Source organism: Knufia obscura (genome assembly GCF_036327395.1).
Source record: "Knufia obscura strain CCFEE 5817 isolate CBS 148926 chromosome Unknown scaffold_1, whole genome shotgun sequence".
NCBI lineage: Eukaryota > Fungi > Ascomycota > Eurotiomycetes > Chaetothyriales > Trichomeriaceae > Knufia > Knufia obscura.
This window is the reverse complement of record NW_027042687.1, coordinates 352,673-371,940: the sequence shown is the minus strand read 5'-3', so window position 1 is coordinate 371,940 and position 19,268 is coordinate 352,673. Positions and strand designations below refer to the sequence as shown.

The 19,268-nt window shown below is 51.3% G+C and overlaps 6 protein-coding genes across 6 annotated transcripts; 3 read left to right on the top strand and 3 right to left on the bottom strand.

Moving 5' to 3' along the window:
* Positions 1–3: 3 nt before the first annotated feature.
* On the top strand, positions 4–3,438 carry PMZ80_000142 (uncharacterized protein; the record flags this gene model as incomplete). The annotated part of the gene is made up of 1 exon (XM_064868596.1): positions 4–3,438. One exon carries the CDS (start codon positions 4–6, stop codon positions 3,436–3,438), a length of 3,435 nt encoding a protein of 1,144 aa, XP_064734093.1.
* A 4,001-nt stretch (positions 3,439–7,439) lies between these two features.
* Positions 7,440–10,552, bottom strand: PRO3 (delta 1-pyrroline-5-carboxylate reductase; the record flags this gene model as incomplete). The annotated part of the gene is made up of 2 exons (XM_064868595.1): positions 7,440–9,023; positions 9,530–10,552. 2 exons carry the CDS (start codon positions 10,550–10,552, stop codon positions 7,440–7,442), a joined length of 2,607 nt encoding a protein of 868 aa, XP_064734092.1.
* A 524-nt stretch (positions 10,553–11,076) lies between these two features.
* On the top strand, positions 11,077–11,892 carry PMZ80_000140 (uncharacterized protein; the record flags this gene model as incomplete). Its single annotated transcript, XM_064868594.1, has 1 exon — positions 11,077–11,892. The coding sequence occupies one exon, from the start codon at positions 11,077–11,079 to the stop codon at positions 11,890–11,892; it is 816 nt and encodes a 271-aa protein (XP_064734091.1).
* An 852-nt stretch (positions 11,893–12,744) lies between these two features.
* HAT1 (histone acetyltransferase 1) lies at positions 12,745–14,292 on the bottom strand (the record flags this gene model as incomplete). The annotated part of the gene is made up of 2 exons (XM_064868593.1): positions 12,745–14,234; positions 14,280–14,292. 2 exons carry the CDS (start codon positions 14,290–14,292, stop codon positions 12,745–12,747), a joined length of 1,503 nt encoding a protein of 500 aa, XP_064734090.1.
* An 852-nt stretch (positions 14,293–15,144) lies between these two features.
* PMZ80_000138 (uncharacterized protein) lies at positions 15,145–16,899 on the top strand (the record flags this gene model as incomplete). The annotated part of the gene is made up of 1 exon (XM_064868592.1): positions 15,145–16,899. The coding sequence occupies one exon, from the start codon at positions 15,145–15,147 to the stop codon at positions 16,897–16,899; it is 1,755 nt and encodes a 584-aa protein (XP_064734089.1).
* A 235-nt stretch (positions 16,900–17,134) lies between these two features.
* PMZ80_000137 (uncharacterized protein) lies at positions 17,135–18,871 on the bottom strand (the record flags this gene model as incomplete). Its single annotated transcript, XM_064868591.1, has 1 exon — positions 17,135–18,871. The coding sequence occupies one exon, from the start codon at positions 18,869–18,871 to the stop codon at positions 17,135–17,137; it is 1,737 nt and encodes a 578-aa protein (XP_064734088.1).
* Positions 18,872–19,268: the final 397 nt, after the last annotated feature.

Here is a 19,268-nt window from a genome sequence, read left to right as displayed (position 1 = left end):
GCCATGAAACAACGCTTCTCGTCCCTTGACGTCAAAGTCATCGCCGCCGAACTAAACTCGTCCCTCACAGGCCTCCGAGTCTCGAACATCTACGACCTCTCCTCCCGAATCTTCCTCTTCAAATGCGCCAGGCCAGGCAGTAAAGAACAACTGCTCGTCGACTCTGGCTTCCGCGCCCATCTTACATCCTTCAGCCGTACCGCCGCCTCAGCTCCAAGTCAATTCGTAACCAGATTACGGAAATACCTGAAGAGTCAAAGAATCACCGGCGTCAGACAAATCGGCACAGACCGTGTGATAGAAATTGTCTTCAGAGATGGCTTCTACCGCCTGTTTCTGGAGTTCTTTGCAGCTGGGAACATCATCCTTGCGGATGCTGAGTTGAATGTCCTTGCGCTGCTGCGGCAGGTCAACGAGGGGGATCCGGCGGTCGATGTGAAGCTGGGGAGTAAATACATGTTGGAGCCAAAACAGAACTACAATGGTGTGCCGCCCGTTACTACGGAGCGGATAACTACGACTCTGAAGACGCAGGCTGAGAAGTTCAAAAGTGCACAAGAAAGTGGAGGTAAGAAGGCGAAGAGGAACAAAGGTGGTGATGATTTGAGGAAGGCGTTGAGTATTGGGTTTCCTGAGTTCCCGCCGCATTTGTTGGAGCATGTTTTCACTAATGCTGGCTTGGATGTGGGAACTAAGCTGGAGGATGTGTTGGGAAGTGAGGAACTGCTAGCCAAGGTCGAGAAGGCAATGAATGAGGCAGGTGACATTTCCCATAGCCTCGACTCATCGAGTCAGGAAGGAAGTCCCAGGAAGAGCTACATAATAGCAAAAGTCAAAGAGAACAAGGACGACGCCCAGCCACACGATGACAGTGCAGAAACATCAGATCAACAATCCGGCAAAGACAACCGATCAAACCTTCTCTACGACGACTTCCACCCATTCCTGCCCTCTCAGTTCGCCAACAAACCCAACACGAAAATCCTCGAAATAGAAGGCTTCAACAAGACCGTCGACGAGTTCTACTCCTCCCTCGAATCACAGAAGTTAGAATCAAGACTAACAGAGCGCGAAGAAGCTGCAAAGAAGAAACTGGAGTCTGCAAAGAACGAACATGATAAACGATTGGAGGGGCTACAGAAGGTTCAAGAACTGCATATTCGCAAGGCACAGGCTATAGAAGCGAATACACATCGTGTTGAGGAGGCATGTGGCGCTGTGAATGGCCTTGTTGGGCAAGGCATGGATTGGATGGATATTGGGAAGCTCATTGAGAATGAGCAGAAGAGAGGGAATGTCGTTGCGCAGGTGATTAAGTTGCCGCTTAAGCTTTATGAGAATACTGTTACGCTACTGCTCGATGAGCCCGGTGCTGTCGATGAGGACAGTGATGATGAGGCTGATTTGACTGAAGAAGAGGAGGATTCAGAGGATGAGTCCGTGAAGGCGAAGAAGCCAGTTGAGCAGGAGAAGAGATTGTCGATCGATATCGATCTAGCACTGAGTCCGTACGCAAATGCGAGGCAGTACTACGAACAGAAGAAATCAGCAGCACAGAAAGAGACAAAGACCATAGCTGCGAGCGAGAGGGCACTAAAGAGCATGGAGAAGAAGACACAGACAGATCTGAAAAAAGCACTCAAATCCGAAACACAAACACTTCGTGCAACAAGAAAAGCCTTCTGGTTCGAGAAGTTCCTTTACTTCATCAGCAGTGATGGCTACCTCGTCCTCGGTGGAAAAGACGCACAACAAAACGAGATCTTGTACAGACGGTACCTAAAGAAGGGCGATATCTTCGTGCATGCTGATCTGCACGGCGCCAGCTGTGTCATCATCAAGAATAATCCGCAGACTCCTGATGCGCCTATTCCACCGAGTACACTCAGTCAGGCGGGCCAGTTGAGTGTATGTAGCAGTTCAGCTTGGGATAGTAAGGCGGTGATGGCGGCTTGGTGGGTGAATTCTGATCAAGTTAGCAAGACTGCGCCGACAGGGGAGTATCTGACTACTGGTGGGTTCATGGTGAGAGGACAGAAGAATTTCTTGCCACCATCTCAGTTATTGCTTGGGTTTGGAATCTACTGGTTGATTAGTGAGGGGAGTAGAGCGAATCATGGCAAGAATAGGATCCAGAGGACGGATAGTATGATGACTGGTGAGGCGGAGATGTTGGCTGAGGATGCGAGGGGGTTGAGTCTCGACGATAATCAGGACGATGAGCAGGAAACAGACGACGTGGTGCCCGATGTCGAAGATGCAGGTGACAAGGCGGAAGAAGAGGTTGAAGAGGACAATGAAGCTGTTGATGGCGATCACGACGATGACGGATCAGACACAGAAGACGATCACGATGAAGAAGACGAGGACAGGAAACAACAGAGCAACCCTCTACAGATGAACGGCGACAACTCACAGCACGATCAGCCCGAGCGAGAAGTCGAAATTGAAGACGCAGACCCGAAACCCCCGCAAGCAGAAGAGCAAGCCGAAGCAGAAGACACCAACCCCGATACAGCCGGCGAAACCGCAGACGAAACAGACGACCAAGCAGGCAGCACCACTGCCGCAACAGGCACAGGCACAGGCAACGTCTCAGAAACCGAATCCTCCCTCTCAGGCCCCCAAGTCGGCACCATGAAACCCCTCCACCCCCCAACAACCTCCAAACCAACACAAAAACAAAAACCCACCCCAACCAAACGCGGCGCAAACACCAAAGCGGCCAAACGCCGCGCCGCAAAATACGCCCTCCAAGACGAAGAAGATAAAGCACTAGCCATGCAACTCCTCGGCACAACCAAGGATCAACAACGCAAGGCTGCCGAAGAGGAGGCGAAACTCGTACGGGAACGCAAGAACGAAGCAGACCGCGAACGGCGTCGCGCACAACATAACAAGGCGGCCGAGGCGGAGAAAGCACGACAGGAGAAACTCGCTAGGTCACAGGCGAACAACAACGAAACTGGCGAGGGTGGTGCAGTGGAGGAGGAAGATGATGAACAATCAGCTGAACAGGCGGCGATTGAGAGAGCAGAACACAGTAATATTGATCTCCTCGTGTCCGAACCAGTCCCCGGCGACGAACTCATCGCCGCGATCCCCGTTTGTGCGCCGTGGAGTGCCCTAAGCAAGAATAAATACAAGGTTAAATTGCAGCCTGGTAGCCTCAAAAAGGGGAAAGCATTGAAAGAAATCGTGGGGATTTGGGCTGGATTGGGGAGTAAAGGTGCTAAGGTTGTTGACGAGAAGAACGCGGATAAGGAGAGGGTTTGGGCGCGGGAGGTGGAGTTGGTTAAGGGGTGGAGGGTTGAGGAGATTGTGGGGGTTGTGCCGGTGAGGGGGGTCAGGATTGTTATGGGGGGTGGGGCGGGGGCGAATAATGCTTTGAGTAAGGGGAAGGGTGGAAGTAGGGGTGGGAAGGGGAAGAAGCGTTAAGAGACACATTCATAGATAGATGAACAGGCAGGGGAACCAACGGGTGGTATCTCACCGATACCCCACAACGCTGAGCCGTTTGCAACCAACGCTTGCCTGACGATATACTGTACCACTCCGCCATGAGAAAGCTCACACCGCTCGGAGCAACGTAGTACTCATTGGTCTGTGCCACAACGATAAGCAATGAGCTGTTACACCCCACTCTGATAATTACACTTGCTGGCGCTCTTCCTGTTTCATTCTAGCGAATTCAGAGCAGCGCTGGGACAACCAACAACGTTGGTTGCTAGCAACGTTCGAATCGTCAACGCAACGCAACGTTGCGCAACAGATATGGATATGCCAAGCCTATATCATCTAGTATATCTTGGCTTATCGATAACTATCGATAGGCGAAGAGGACGGGGTTTATAGAGGTGGATCTTGGTAATACCCACCGCGCTTGACCTATATGTACAGCTTGGCATTGTTGCGCAACGTTGACAATGCTGGGAGTTAACGTTCGTTGCGCAACACAACGCATTGTTGGTTGGCCCAGCGCTGATTCAGAGTCGTATCTACCCCTACGCTCAGTCGATAGCCCTGTAAAATGCCTTCTCATGCACATCTCATCGCATACCGCTGGAAGTCAAACATCGATCGATGGGCGCTAAGCGTCATCGCTGACACACAACACGGTCTAATGTATGTATCATACGTCCCTCAGCTTAGTTCGCGCTCTAGATGAGCCGAGCTGATCTGATAACGACATGCTGCGTTGCGGTGCTCTGCCACATCTCTTCAAACCTTTGTAGGTTTCACCGGACTGTTTGGATATCATGAGTAGAGACAGATTCATGATCATGTAGGTAGGCACCGTCAGTCAATGACAGTGACAAGTGAACATCTGCCGTGCGGACAATACTCACACAGTGCACGAACTCCTGTAACTTATGCCGCAGCAATGAGCAGGACACGCAGGCCTGACAGGCAGAGAATAGGTCAGCGAGGCTCGGCGCGGCGCAACGTAGAGTTGCTGACTGGAATTGTTAGGACGACACCATTAAGTGCAATCCAGACTGGGACGATCGATGGACGGATAGATGGATGACTTGGATCTGCGCGGCGGTTTTTGACGGTGTGAACACGAGGGAAATTGGCAAGGGCTCGTGGTCGGTGTAAAGTCAGTACTGTGCTGTACTGACGATCGCTGACTTGAGAGCGGCAGTAGCGGACCCATGATGCTCGCATGCTAAAGGTAAGGTCGCAGAAGTATTGGAAAGAGCTTGGTGAGATGCAAGAGAGGATTAGCGGGTGATGTGCCGCGAGTTGCTGTCTCTGTACCCGCCATCTTAGACTCGAATCTGGGTCGAGGCTTCGATGCTCCGAACCAGGCGTGCGTACTTCGCGCGCTCGGACCGTCTTGTTGTCTCATGATCAGATCTGCTCATGATACCTACGGCACGGTCGCTGGACCTCAACCTGTGTCTTGGGCCTCATGAGATGGAAGCAAAGCACTGAACGAGACTGACGCTCATCCGACAAACAGGATTAAGCACAAGACCTTGAGGGATTGAGAGGCACACACATGTACCGGGATGAAGGAACGACATGTGGCAAATGAGGTTCCATTTCCTAGCTAGATTCCGGGTGTGCTACGCAACCTTTCGGAAGCACCTTCACGACTTGGTAGCCACTTGACGTCCCACAATCCGCCAGAGCCTTTCGTGATCCCACAACATTTGCCCCCATGGCCTTGACACGGACAGTAGCAGGTGAGCCGGATGCAGCAGCCACTTGTGCGCTTTCAAAGAATTAATGGGTGCGGCGACGTACCATTTGTATTGCCGATCCTCACAAGGGTATGCCCGGCAGGCTTGTTCTGATGATTGCTCTACTGACAGGCTATCTGTGAGGGCAAAAGCAGGCGTTGGCTTGACCCATAGCACAACTAGATAGTCGTGTTCATGGTATAGCGGACCGCGCCTCTGAAGCTTGACATATCCGCAGTCGGCTGCAAAGACATGAGAGACCGAACATTCAACAAAATCAAATTTTACGTCCGGTGATTTGTCTCCGGCGGCTTCCAGAAGTTTTCTTTCCAGACGATGATAGTGAGCCGCACATTGTGTGCAGTCAACGCGCTTCTGCGATTTAACATTTGCTGTGTTCGCCTCAACAACTAGTATTGGCGGAACAACTTTCAGTGACGACACCTCTAAGTCAAGTGGACGTCTTGTATCCACAATGAAAGAGCCCATCAATTGTCGACAAGCGGTGCAGCGCCACTGGTTGGGAATGCCTGTATGAAGGATATGCTTCTTGGGTTCCTCAGAGACGTAGCCAAGCAGGGCGGCCAGATGTTCGCTAGTTTCAGCTCGCACATGAGGCATTTCCATAACTTTCAGTCTGAAATCCGGCCAATGCATTGCAGAGATGAAACTCACCACTGTTCTCGCCCAGCGGGTAATCCTGGCAAGAACTTTATACTCGTGACAGACTGACGCGTCAGCAAGATAACTGCTTAATGACCATATAGAAGACCAGTCCGATTCGGACGAAGTATGTTGCTTGGCTAAATTTGTTTGTAACCATATCCATAGTGCGTTTACCCGACTTATTTCTGCTGAGCTACGCATATTCATCAACATCATGTACGCGCAATCCCAATAAATTGTCTCGACTGACTTGCTGTAATCAACGGTAACATAAAACAATATCGAATCCGGAGGATTTCTCATCCTATATAGTCCGAGCAGGCTATACACTTGATCACGGGGCTCGGTGCATTCAAGCGCACCCAAGTCTGCTAGCCATGGCTCCATTGACGTAGCTGTAGCTGCAGCAGCTCCTTCCGTGGCCTGGAACAGTGGAATAGAACTCAGGAGCCCGTCAGCTGCACACACACGACCAGGAGCATGCTCGCAAGACCCTCGCTCGGACAACAGTGACCGAAATTCGTCCAATAGTACTACCGTGGCACCGCTTTTGAGAAGCACTGTCTGTCCAAGGGCAATCTCCTGTACGATCCAGGCCCTTTTCCAGTAGTCCAAGCTCGCCACTTGTTGGCAAGCATAACTGCGCGCTATGGCTCGTACTTTATCGTCTTCTCCGTACAAGAAATCCTCGTGCTCAGACAGCTCGATGACCTGCAGACAATACTCGATATGAGGATCACGCCCGAGCCAAACAATCACCTGTTCGGCCTGTGCATAAATCTCAGCCATCATGACCACTTGCTGGTTGCGCTCTGGTATATTGTCTTGATTGATACACACGGCGTCCACCCAGAAAAGCGAGTTGGCACCCTCGTGATGCATTTGTTGTAAGAAGTTCCAGAGATTTGCGCGGACCGTGAACTGCTCGCCATTCAGCTTCACTGTCTTCGATTGAGCGGCAGATCCCCATCTGTACGAGAGTGCAGAATAGGCAGGTGTCTCGTTAAGTTTGTGGTGTGATATACAGAAGGCCGGCTCATCTTGTATGAATTCTGACGAGAGCTGAACCAGACGTATGGACGTCGAGCTTGAAAGGGCGGAATACTCGAACATCGTCGATGATGATCGAAGACAGAACAGACCGTCGAGCACGGAAGACTAGCGTCAACAATATCCACGATCATTTATCACAATCAGGCTGAGCGGGATGTATGGCTGCCCAATGCAGTGATGCGCAGAAGCGCACTTGTCTCCACACGGAATATCAAGCTGGCCGCTCACATCAATACTGGGAGGCACGCCAGTACCATACAAAGAGCGATTACCAGGGAGACGTTAGCCGGTATATTAACGTCGGCTCATGGTTCTGCGGAACGTCTGTAAATACCCAATCCCGCATCTGGGGAGTACGCCAGTTCTTGACCTTATTGCTTGTGCGGCCATGTTGATATTCCGCGCGGAGCTTGTCTACGCCGCTTGGGTTTGATTGGACGAGTGCTGCCTAAGTAGCGCTATACAGGGATTATTTGCAATACCTGGCATACACTGGGTTGAGGTCGACCATAGGTTCCCTTGATCCCTTTAGTTTGCAGCGCCGTCTACATCTTGGCTCCCTAGTACTGGCAGCAGGTTGTACTGACTGCTTGTCTGTCGTTGATATCCAGCTCGTCTTGTGCTGCCATCAGCACCGCTGAGATCAATTGGTGTCGAATCATAGCCCGGCTCATCTTCCGAAGTCGTTCGCCATTGTCCATGAATACTCTTGTTCCACTGATTAGTGGCGTCGCCGTGTGCTGCCCGTTTTTCATTCTTCAGCATAAATGAGTCAACGATCAGAACAAATACAGTCCAGAGCGCTTGAAGAAAAACCAGGTCAGCAATCAAGATCGACATCAGCAGATTCCCAGCTGATTTCATCTTCGGTACCTGACACAGATACGATGCGCTAATCACGCTAGAAGGTATTTGTGAGGCGGTGTTGTTAATAGTGTCATTCTCGGGATCGAAAGGCGCGTCCGCAGGGCCAGGTCTAGCATTAGAGAAAGAATATTGTTCCTGCACCAAAGAGAAGTTGGCAGTAAAATGTTCGAGGAGGTTCTGATCGTTGAGAATGTTAGGCACCACTGACTTCTGTCCAAGATCAGTTAGAACTGTGTAATATGTAGACTTGGCCAGACTGTCGGCAGGAATCCAAATATTCGGATATGCTTGTTGCTTGTCCAAGTCTGCCACGTTACGTGACTCGCCATAGTCACCCGGATAGACGAAATTGTATGAAAAGTCTTCGTTTTCGATGATGAGGCGATAATCTATGTCGAAAAAGTGGAGACTGGTGACATCGGTCACTTCCTCATTACGACTGAAGGACAGTGTTCCCTTCCGAATGGGCGCTTCACCTGCGGACACTTTGTCACTTCGGATGATCTGCATAGCGTTTGAGATGTAGATCCAGTACCATGACATGAGAGATTCTCCCCACCAGAGGCCAGGTTTCATTGTTCTATTTCGCTTCAAGAATCCTGTACCAAGGAAGGTATAGAGCTTGCCATACGAGAGCGTATCTGGTTCATAATCATAGCCATGAGTCATGTTGATAGTGACGATTCCATCAGCACCATGGACGTCGCACCGAAGATACGTTCGTACGAAAACGCCCCACTGGTTGAAAGCGAGTTGGTTCGCCAAGCGGTCGAAGGATTGGAGGTCAATATCAATGTTGCTAATAGAGCAGTTTTCCAAGACATTGTTGTGGTATTCCAGTGATGATATTATATCATCGCCCACAGGTCTTGCAATGCTAGTGATCGTGTACGTGAGAGCCGTCTGATTTGTGAATACGACTGCCTCCGGCGTCAACAATGTGGGTTGACACGTCGCTTGAACCTTGCTTGCGAAGAAGGAGGGCATATTTCGAACGGATGTACTCCTCGAGATTGTTGCATTTGGATCCGTGGACACTTCGTTGACGAGATAATAGCCATTCGCAACAAAATTGAGGAACGAGAAAAGAGCTGTGGCGCAGACGAAGCCAATAACAACGACTGGCGTGAACCACTTAAAAGGGTATGGTTGAGTCACATTGTAGCTGAAGAGAGACTTGTGCGGTGACATTGCCATCGTCCTTTTCGAGTCGACGGCTTGGGCCAATGAGATGGTTTCGAAGGGCTATGGACATCTAGCGCTCGCGGACCTTTGATGAATGCTTTGTGAAATAGTCCAGCTTGAGTCGACACATGTGTCACTGACGTGCCGATGCCACTATATATGCAACAGTGGCCTGAAAGTACGGAGGTTGGCATGCTGGTTTCTATTTAGTAACCAGAGGGCGAAGCTGGCCAACAAGCGCGAAACTTGGCGTCAATATGGCTGGAAAGGACTTTTGATCTTCATGTAAGAACAGATGCCGGTTCGGGGCTGAAGACCGAGACTGTTTCGTGCCCTGAAAACGTGCCTGCATAAGCAGTTTGAAGACGTCGTGGCCATTGCTGTGGCGCAGACCGCCGGGGCGGAAACGAGGATTCAGTGCCCCGAACGTTTGAAGCTATGTTTCCGAGGCCGCTATTTCTTGGCGCCTTTCATTTCAGAAACTAAGATGAGATTGCGAAATTATCGCACGGAACGAGGTGAACGCTGCGCTCATAGCGGGAGGTTTATTAGCTATTGCTGCCAACGATCATCCCGTTGACTCCTGAGGCACCTTTACCAAGCTGACTTGCAACAACTGTAGCTCTTCTGACACCTCTGCTCACGGCACTCCTCACACCGCCTTCCTCGAGCTCGATGAGGCCACCAACGGTGCATCCGCCAGGTGTACAAACTTTCTCCCTGACCAAAGCTGGATGTTCACCATTCAGGACCATAGCAGCCGTACCTTTCATGGTTTGGGCAGCCATTTTCTGTGCTTCTGCTCTGGGTAGACCCATGGCTACAGCTCCATCACCTAGAGCTTCGAGGTAGAGTGCCAGGAATGCGGGACCTGAGCCACATAGTGCGGTAGAAACATCCATCATACCAGGCGGCAACTGGACGGTCTGACCGACTTGTGTGAATAACCAATCCGTGAGGTCTTGGTAGTGCTTCGGCAGTGGTGGTGTGGTTGTCGCAATTACAGTCATCGACTCACGAACTAGAGCTGCTGTGTTAGGCATGACTCTGCAGATGTTGCACGGGTTATCGATACTGCCATCCATGACTTGGGCATAGGGTGTTCGATAGAGGGCATCTGAGATCTGATCTACCGGCACGCCAGCGCAGATAGAGATGAGAAGTTTTCCAGACAAGGCCTCTTGCATGCCACTTTCCCGCAGAATATCTGCAATCATATATGGTTTGCAACCGAGAATCACAACATCAGCAGCTTGTACGCCCTTGACGTTTTCGTTTTGTAGTATTTCAACCTCAGCAGAGAATTCAGCCACAGCAGTCTTTATTCTCTTCGCTGATGCCGGCGAACGTACACATGCAATGAACCTTGAAGGTGTGTTGGACGTGTCCTGAGTGCCGTTTGAGGTGGGCTCCGTCGTAGTAGAGGTTGCTGTACCTGAATCTGGGTAAGCCGAAGAAGGGGCGGCAGACTGATTGGAATGTTGGGAAATGCTGTCAAGGATGCCACTCAGAATTGCTGTGCCCAGATTTCCACAGCCTAGTAGTGTGAGAGTCATTGACTTCTCAGAGGGCATTCGAAGGCCGCTCATCTTGAAGGTGATAGAAGCGAGGAGCTTCTGTGGACGGAGTGGAACAATCAGGACGCAACGCAACTTTCGGAACCCGTAGAGGATGGCGGTTCCAGGTATTTAGCGACCAAGATAAAGTACTTCCTACTTCACCCAAAACTATTCTGTGGTAACTACTGCCCATTATTCTTGTGTAAACATTTTCCGAGTGGAAAGTGCACCTCGGACAGGGTCCCCTCACCTGCATTTATTGTGGATACCTCAGGTGTTAGCTTGAGGTACCAAAGTCCATCTCGACATCAGTCTCTGCCCAGGTACCTACGCTTTTTAGCAGAAGATCGAGTCACGTCAGCCGTGCTGCTGCTGCCTTGTACTTTCGATATCACCGTTCAGTTGACACAGCTGGTCGATAATGCGAAATATTCATAACAAGCCTCCACTGTATCACACCCGGGACATTACCTGACACGAAACTCGACCTCCATATTGAATTCTTCACTGCTATCAGCACAAAGTTAAAGTCGCCTCGCACACAACTCGCATATATGGCAGACCCATTCGAAGTGCGTATGCGCTTCATCAATCTCTTGACGCATCTCAGCGCGTCCCAGACCGCCAGCATGAAAACTGCTTCCTTCGCACTGAAGCATAGAGACATGGACGAGGACTTGCATAGCTGCATCCTCGAATCACTGGACTCTGGCTCCTCCACCTCGATGAACAGCCGGGCAAACATCATGTATTTTCTCGAGCACTTCTGCGACATGGCCATGAAAAGTGGTGCAGAAGGCCATGGACCATACGTTGAGATGGTCAAGCGAGACATGATCAAGATCGTCCACGGTGTTGTTACAGAGGGCAAGAAAGGAGGAAGTGGTATGGGTGCCAACATCAAAGTTGCGAGAAAAGTGGTGGACAATCTGAAGGTCAAAGGTGTTCTTGATGATGGTGCAGTCAAGAATATCGAAAGTGAGTTACGACGAAAGGAGCAGGAACGAAGCAAGATGCTCAGCGAAGAAGGAGGCCAAGAGGAGAAAACAGATGCTGTTAGGCAGGAGAAGGACAAGAAGCATGAACATAGGGACAAGCATCACCAGAAGTCAAAGGATGGAAAGAGCAACGGCCACAAAATCGACAAACGAGCTATTGAGCAGCGGATCGAGGAAGACAGGGAGCGCAACAAACGGCTGCGTGAGAGTGTCTGGGCGGTCAATGGAGACAATGAAGAAGAATTGAACAAGCTGTGGGAAGAGACGAGTGATTTGAACGACGACGACTATGTGATTGCACGGGAGGAGGCTGACGAAAGAGCCCAGTTCGCCAGATACCACAAGGCTTTACTAGTGGAAGCTGGACGGTGAATCAATCGTGGACATACTATATTCCAACGACGATGTGTTTGTGCGCACATAAATCGATCTTCGCCGTTTCTGAACCAGTCATGCCACCATCATAAACGGCCAATACACCACGGCCCATCGACGATACCGCCAAGCTCAAACTGCCTCTCATGGCGATCGCTTTCTGGTCCGAGGAAGACAACCGTCTAGTCACTGCTGAGCTCGTCTACAATGCAAGAGATGCAAATCTACTCTCAATTGATTGGAGGACAACCTGACAGGCATTATGTTCGCTAATTCAAGACTTTCGAGGCTGCCCCTGGATAACCTCGTGGAAGGGTCAATTCCTTCGTGAAGACGGACCGTCTGTCACCCCCATCAACGCCCTTCGCTTCCCGCTTACAGTCTCGAGTGATATGATCATCCGAGCAAGTGCAGTACAGCATCTTTAGTGACCGCTCACAATATTCCTCGTGTTCGCGCTTGACATCTGGACCGGTCACCGGTTCGATTGCCACAGGGGCTTGCACCGATGTGTTTGTATTAGCCATATGAGTCTATGACCATGCCCTGAGCGTCTCCGCCGTGCCGGTTGACGGAAACAATTTTCTTGCAACAGAACAAGCATTTATTTCGATGAGTCTCGGAGGGGCAAACTCTGCACAACAGCAAGGTTCGTTTTTCTCATTTGCTTGACCTTATTATCAGCATGCGCCGCCGCTAAACGCAGTGAGAGGCCCGGATCTCTGCTTTCACCGAGGTAGAAGTGCACCTAGGTAGTAGACTTATCGGAGCTCGGCATAGCACATAGCTGCTCTCGCAAGCTTAGTCCCTTGGGTAAGCAAAACCAATAACCGAAACACCACAATCACTCTATGTCCGCGCCCGTTTCGGCATCGACACCTCCACCTCCTCAACCTCCTCATCATCATCGTCCTCTTCGTCTATCACCTTCCTTTTCCTCGGATTCGAACCAGAAGCTGCATCCACCTCACTACCGTCCCCATCCCCCTCCCCAACTAACCCCCCACCCCCCGCCCCCCTCAACGCAAAAAGCATCAACAACCCCTCATACTCATCCTCCTGCCCCCTCGCCGCATCCTCAATAGCCCCCCACTTCTCCTCCCCATCCAATTGCACCAGTGCATCCTTATTCTTCCTCCATATCCGCTGCTTTAGCAACACCCTCCACCAGTAATATATCCTATCCACCGCGTCTTTGTTGGAATGTTTCTGGATCTTGAGTTTCGTCAGGTTTGCGCCTCCGCTGAGACGGTGGGAGAAGGGGATGAGACTGAGGAGGTATAGTTCTGTGAGGCGGGCGAACTGTCGTGGTGCGATTTTGTTGAGGGTGCGGAGGGTGGAGAGGGTGTCGAGGGGCGTGAGGTGTTTTGTCGGTACACGACTTATTCGTCTATGGGACTTTTGAGAGTCAGCGTTGATGCCGATGTTGGCTGTGCGGAATTGTGGTTCGAGGGTTTTCCAGTCGCAGCTGTCGCGGAGTTGATCGAATTCCTCGCTTGGATCTTCGACTGTGAGTTCGGATATTTTCGGGTCCGAGAGGACCTCGTTGTAGATTGCGCGGTAGAGTTGGGAGCCGTGGCCGGATTTCTGGTAGGGTGGGAGGAGGAGGAATTGGGAGATGCGTAGGCGGGATTCGAGTTGTGTGGGGGTTATGGGGGGGAGGTCTGGGTATTTTTGGAGGGTGGGGGAGGCTTTTGTTGGTCGTGGGTGTGGGAAGGATGGGCGCCAGAAGCGGTAGGTTGTTGAGTAGCCGAGGAGGCTGTAGGGGGGGATGTTGGGGGTAAGAGGGTCGATCTTTTCGAAGGTGAAGTAGACGCGCCAGCGGTCTAGGGACCAGGGGACTTCGTTGAGGTTGAGTTGGGAGCCGGCTTCGATGTAGAAGAGGACGAGGATTTGGATGTTTTCGACTAGCTTGTTGACTTGGGGGTCGAGGAGACTGCCGGCCCATACTTCGAAGTTTCGGTCTTTCTTGGTGTATTTGTGGACTAGTTCGCCTGGTGGTTTCCAGTCTTTCGCGTCTGTTCTGTTTTGTAATTGATCTTCGTAGTCCTGCTCGAATGCGCTTGCTGGCAAGAACTCTTTCAATGTCTTGTTCAGGTCCAGCGCTTGCGTCGACTTGACGGCTGGAAATTTCTTGTCGTAGGAGATATTGACGTGCGGCGAGCCATCATGCGCCGCGAATTGTATGTTGATATCGAGCCCCTTGTAGCCGAATATCTGTTCTGCTTCACCGAAGATCGGGTAGGTGAAGGTCGGCGAGAATTCCTGTATTGTTTCTATTCCATCTTTGCCCGGCCGCACCTGGGAGAGTTTGACCACTTCGTTCGCGGAGACGGACCCTATACTTGTCAGCTACTTATAGCGAGGAATGAGCGCTTGCATACATTCTTCATCCATTGAAGTCATAATTATTGCTTTGGAACGATTGTATGGCGAAATTTCTCTGCCTTTGCAGTGTTCCAAGATCAGCGTTCCCGTTGCGCTCAACTACCACTTAACGCGTCTCGGATGCTATGTTACGCGTCAGTAGCCGGTCTCCACTTTGGGCAACACGATCGTTCCTGCCATCGAAGTCCGAAACAACTTCATCGGTCCTTCACCAGAAGCACAGTCAAAGAACCAAGTCCACCCCATAAAGCTGCTGTACCGCTGCCATGAAAATTGTCTACAGGCTCAGTTCTCCTATCGTGACATCCGATCGAGAGGATGACCAATTTCTGCCTTAGAAACCAGTTTCAGCCGCACCTCGCTCGTCATATGGACTAGAGTACAGCAAAGCACCATCAATAACGTCGATCGCGCTCTAGCACTATCTGCTGCGAAAAACGCAAGCGGCATGGTGCTAATGCCGGGCGTTCCAACGTCTGCTACTACTGTGATTTCTGCAAGGTAGCAAAGAGGTTCTGCTTCCCACCAAACGCAGAGTCTCAGCCTACCTTCTGCTATCCTTGACTACCTTTCCTTGCTTCCTCTACAGCCTGCCAGGTGGCGGAAGTCGATCCTTGTTGTCAGGCCGGTCTTGCCTAGCAGGCGCTCAGTCGCCGTACATATGTGCTACGTACCGACAACACCGGCCTTCGGGTTCACTCAATGCCGTGATGGCCCTGGCCCAACGCATCAACGCATCAACGCATCAACGCATAACTTGCGCGTGTAAAAAGACCGACCTTGGGCAGCAAATGCAAGCACTTAGAGGCGCTCGTGTCGGATAAGGAAACCGCTGTCCTCGAAGACGTGCCTAACGCTCAAATGTCGGTACCAAAGCTGTCAAAGAGGTCTAAAGCCTCACGCAAGGTTCTGTATGCAGGCTATGATGACGATGACGCAAGCGAAATCAATCTTGACGAGGACAGAATCAAGTCTGCACAAGTAGCGAAGGATTCTGCAAAGGTGGAAACGCGTCAAAGTAGAATCGATCATCGAAAGGTCAAGCCGTACCAATGGACCCGATTGCAAGAGTGCGCTCATGAGTTTTTTATCCTCAGGAATCGCAGGTATCTGGTAAGAGAAAGAGAAACGGCCGAGTTCAAAAGATTTCTAGAGCTACTTAGTGTCTTCAAGAAGCTTGGTGCTGATATTGGGCCAGAACTTACGGAGCAACAGCTTATAGATTGGCTCAGAAGCAGAGAAGAGGCAGCCAAGCAAAAGAAGGATATAGAACCCCATTCCCAACAAGGCGTTCCCCCTGAGAATAAGGAGCAGTCATCCGCATCCACGGAGCCAGACAATTCCGCCAATCTATCCCAAAAAGGAGCAGGTCCTGATATAGAATCTGAGCTCGAACGACGCGCCGCCTCGGAAGTTCTAGCATATCAGCTGTGGTGCTTGGAGGAGCAAGTCGCAAAGAGCAAGCTCCAAGATCAATCATCCAATTGCAGCACTGATGTATCACCCTCTTGCGGGCAGGGGCATTACGGAAGCACCACCATCAACGGCGGCAATGCAGTCGTTGGCGATGTGCATGCTGGCACCATTCATGTCACCAACGAACGACGATCTCGCTTGGAAGTCCTTGCCACATCGCTCATTGGTGGTGCTGCAGGCGGTGTCATCGGAAGCGCTGCTTATGCCACAGGCACATCGGGATATTCTTATGCATCTACACGCCCGGAGTCTACGCCCAGCAGTCCTGTTCCACCAACAACAGCGCCAGTCTTCGTACCATTAACAGCAACAGCAGCTGTGCCGACTTTGAACGGTCTACCTATGAGATGCTCGATGGAATACTCGTCCAAGAGTTCCAGAAGCAAGAAGTCGACAATCGTAAGGCCAGCCACTTCGTCGTCGTTCGCGTCGCCTGGGCCTCATGCGGCTCAAGCATCAGAGAAGGTCCTTCTGCTGATCGACTATAATCTGCCTGCCCGCAATGCCAAACCTTTACTTGCAGATTTGAACCGAGTATTTGAAGTCAGGATTGCCTCAAGCACGGAGGCGCTCACATCTCATCTGAGCGCCCTGGACTTGACTGCAATTCTCATCCAAGCATCAATATTCAACAAACATTCATTAGACACTGACAGAAACGCCCAAGTCAACGCAGCAGCAATCGCTAAGTTTACACTGCAAGGCGGCATCACGGTTTTGACTTGTGTCGACCACAAGGGTTTCCCTGCGCGTGCGGTAACTGACTTCTTTGCGGATAATCTAGGTCTTAAAACGCAGACTATGAACTACGGTCAGCGTTTCGATTTCCAGCCTAATCCTCAGTCAGCTGTGGTCATATCACACACACAGCCACATGAACGGATACAGGCATTTCTAGAGTCACTTTCGAGGATCTGGTCCTTCTGCCCCCAAGTGTATACTCTAATCCTGCCAGGCAGACGAGGGAGCGGCAGGAATCGGAATATCTGGAACAGCCCAGTCGTGTTCGCCCAACACGGTAAAGGCCGAGTAGGCTGGTACGGGCACAGCATTATAGAAAGGGATACACGTATCGAGGTTTTACTCGCTATGCTGAGCTTTGAGCAGGGACGCAACAACGAGAGCACTGATGAAGAGTAGCAGCCAGGCACTGTTTCTTCTTTTCTGGCGCTGAATGAATAGTTGGCTACTATGGCTTTGGGCAGGAACCCACCCAAGCACAGGAATACCTCGAGCTTCGCTGTCTTGTAAGTATGAAGCTATTCAAATGACCCAATGTACAGGTTCTGCTTGCTGCATACCATTCTCGGTGAGCTCCGGTGGATAGCAGACTTTGACATTTCACCACACTGGCACCCTCACCACTCATGTCTTGCTAGCGCCCAAAACAAGGCAACCACTCCTCCAACGCCCTCTCAAACAACGCCGTCCCCGCAAAGTACGGCTCCGCACTAATCGGACTCGAGAAGCCAACCGTACTAAAGTTCTGATGATAGTAATCACTCTCATTGAGCAACAACCTCATATCACTAACATGAACCATATCACGGTAGACCAACCCGAAGATATCATCACGCTCAGGTGGCTGGTTGCACGATGGGATGTCTTGGACCGAGCGGCGGTGAGGTGAGTCGATCTCTGTTGATGCTGGTGACAAGCCGCGCCAGGGGTCATATTGCCCAGATGTAAACAAGGTATTCGAGGGACGCATATCCCAGCCGCCGTATTTATTCGGTGCGCTCACGTTTGGACGTGGAGGGAGGATCCCGTTCTCAGCTAGCGTGGGAAATGTCGCGTTGCAGCCGGCCTGGAAGTAGTCCTCCGACACGAAGCGTGATTGGATCGTATGTGGATCGGATTCGTTCCCGATCTGGTAGTACCCGTACTCGGAGCAGTACTGCCATGTCCAGCTGTAGCCCTGGACTGGATCTGGAGGCGTCGGTGACTCAATGGAGTCGTAGTCTATCTGGGCTAGGGCCGTGAGGAAATTGTGCCATGTTAGGGTTATGTTGTTTGTCTCGAGGAAGAGGCCAGATGCGGGCGCGATCGACGGGGCGGTTCCGCCGTTATCGGTTGTGGAGATGGTGGTACGGTTCTGGGTCTCGAGGATGTCGCAGAAGGGGAGGACTGAGGCTTCGAAGCCGTAGTATTGGTAGAAGGAGAAGGGTGTGAGGAGGAGGTTGCCGATGTCTGAGGGGGTGAGGGATTGGGCTTCTGTCTCGTTGATGGTGGGGACTGGGTCAGCGGGTGTGCCTGATATGGCGGTATAGAGGGCTATCTTGAGGTCTGCGATTTCCTTCTCTGTGCCGTTGGTGAGGATCGAGTCGACGTATCTTGTTACTGCTGTGAAATCTGCGGAGCAGTTCCGAGTCATGCTACGTTCGGCTTGAGCATAGTAGGACGACATGTTGGTGGCTGCTTCGGTCGGAGCACTGCTCGCCCAGGTAGCGTAGAAGGTATCTGGGTTCCTGATTCGTAGCTGTGAACCGCGAATGCCTGGGTAACTGCCTCCTAGCCATATCCAAGGCGTGCTGTTCGGCTTCATCACACCCCAATGGTCTTCTAAACGCGCGGGCTCGAAGTGGTTAGCGAAGTAGACCGTATCTTCCAGCGCTTGTTCAGTGTTGAGGTACGCGTAGCCCTGAGGATCTAACACCATACCAGTGCTGGCATTGATCGGATACGGGTAACTCCCCTCTTCCAAGCCACCATAGAATCGGTGCTCAACGAGCACTGCAAGACCGCCGAATCGTCTCGCGAGTGTCATGACCGCCGAGGGCCCTGCCACCTCCGCGAGGAAATATGGCACTAGTGGTTGAGCGTTCTGTTCTCCAGCGTCGAACCAGAAGATTGGTCCACCTGGTTTGTAGAAAGAGGTGTTCGTCCAGTACCGGTTTTGAAATGTTCTGTCATCGGATGTGTTGAAGTGGTCGACCGGAATGGTCACCCATTCGGGTGGGTAATCGGAGCCGTTAATGCTGGAAAGCTGCCTGGTTGTTAGGCCTCCGGCATGAGGCAGGAAGTGTCTTTGGTGGAAGGGAAGGCCTGCTAGAGCAAAGACGCCAGGCAAGAGCACGAGTGCCAGCAAGTTTGATATCACGAGAGGGAACATTCTGTTGGGAGCCCGCTTGAACGAGAGAAAGACTTACGGCTCGCGTCTGGGTGGTCATGCTAGAAGTACTCACGCCAGTCCTTTTCACCTCGTCAATGACCACATCGGAGCTCCAACCTCGCCTCGCTGATAGCTATCCTTATGAGCCATGCCGAAATAGGCAGGTGCGCTGACTGACCGCCAGTACCCTTGTATTTGTGTCGGACTTGGTAGTTTCTAACTTGTCTTACATCTCAGTTGAACGTAACAACATCGAAGCGCCGTTGAAGAATGCTACGTATGTGACACGCAAAGATTCGACCTACAAGCAGGGTGGGGTGAAATGATAGTAAAAGTCTTGGCGTCTTGGCACCTTCGACTGCGCACGTAGACCTCTTGAACCGCTATATTTTTGGCT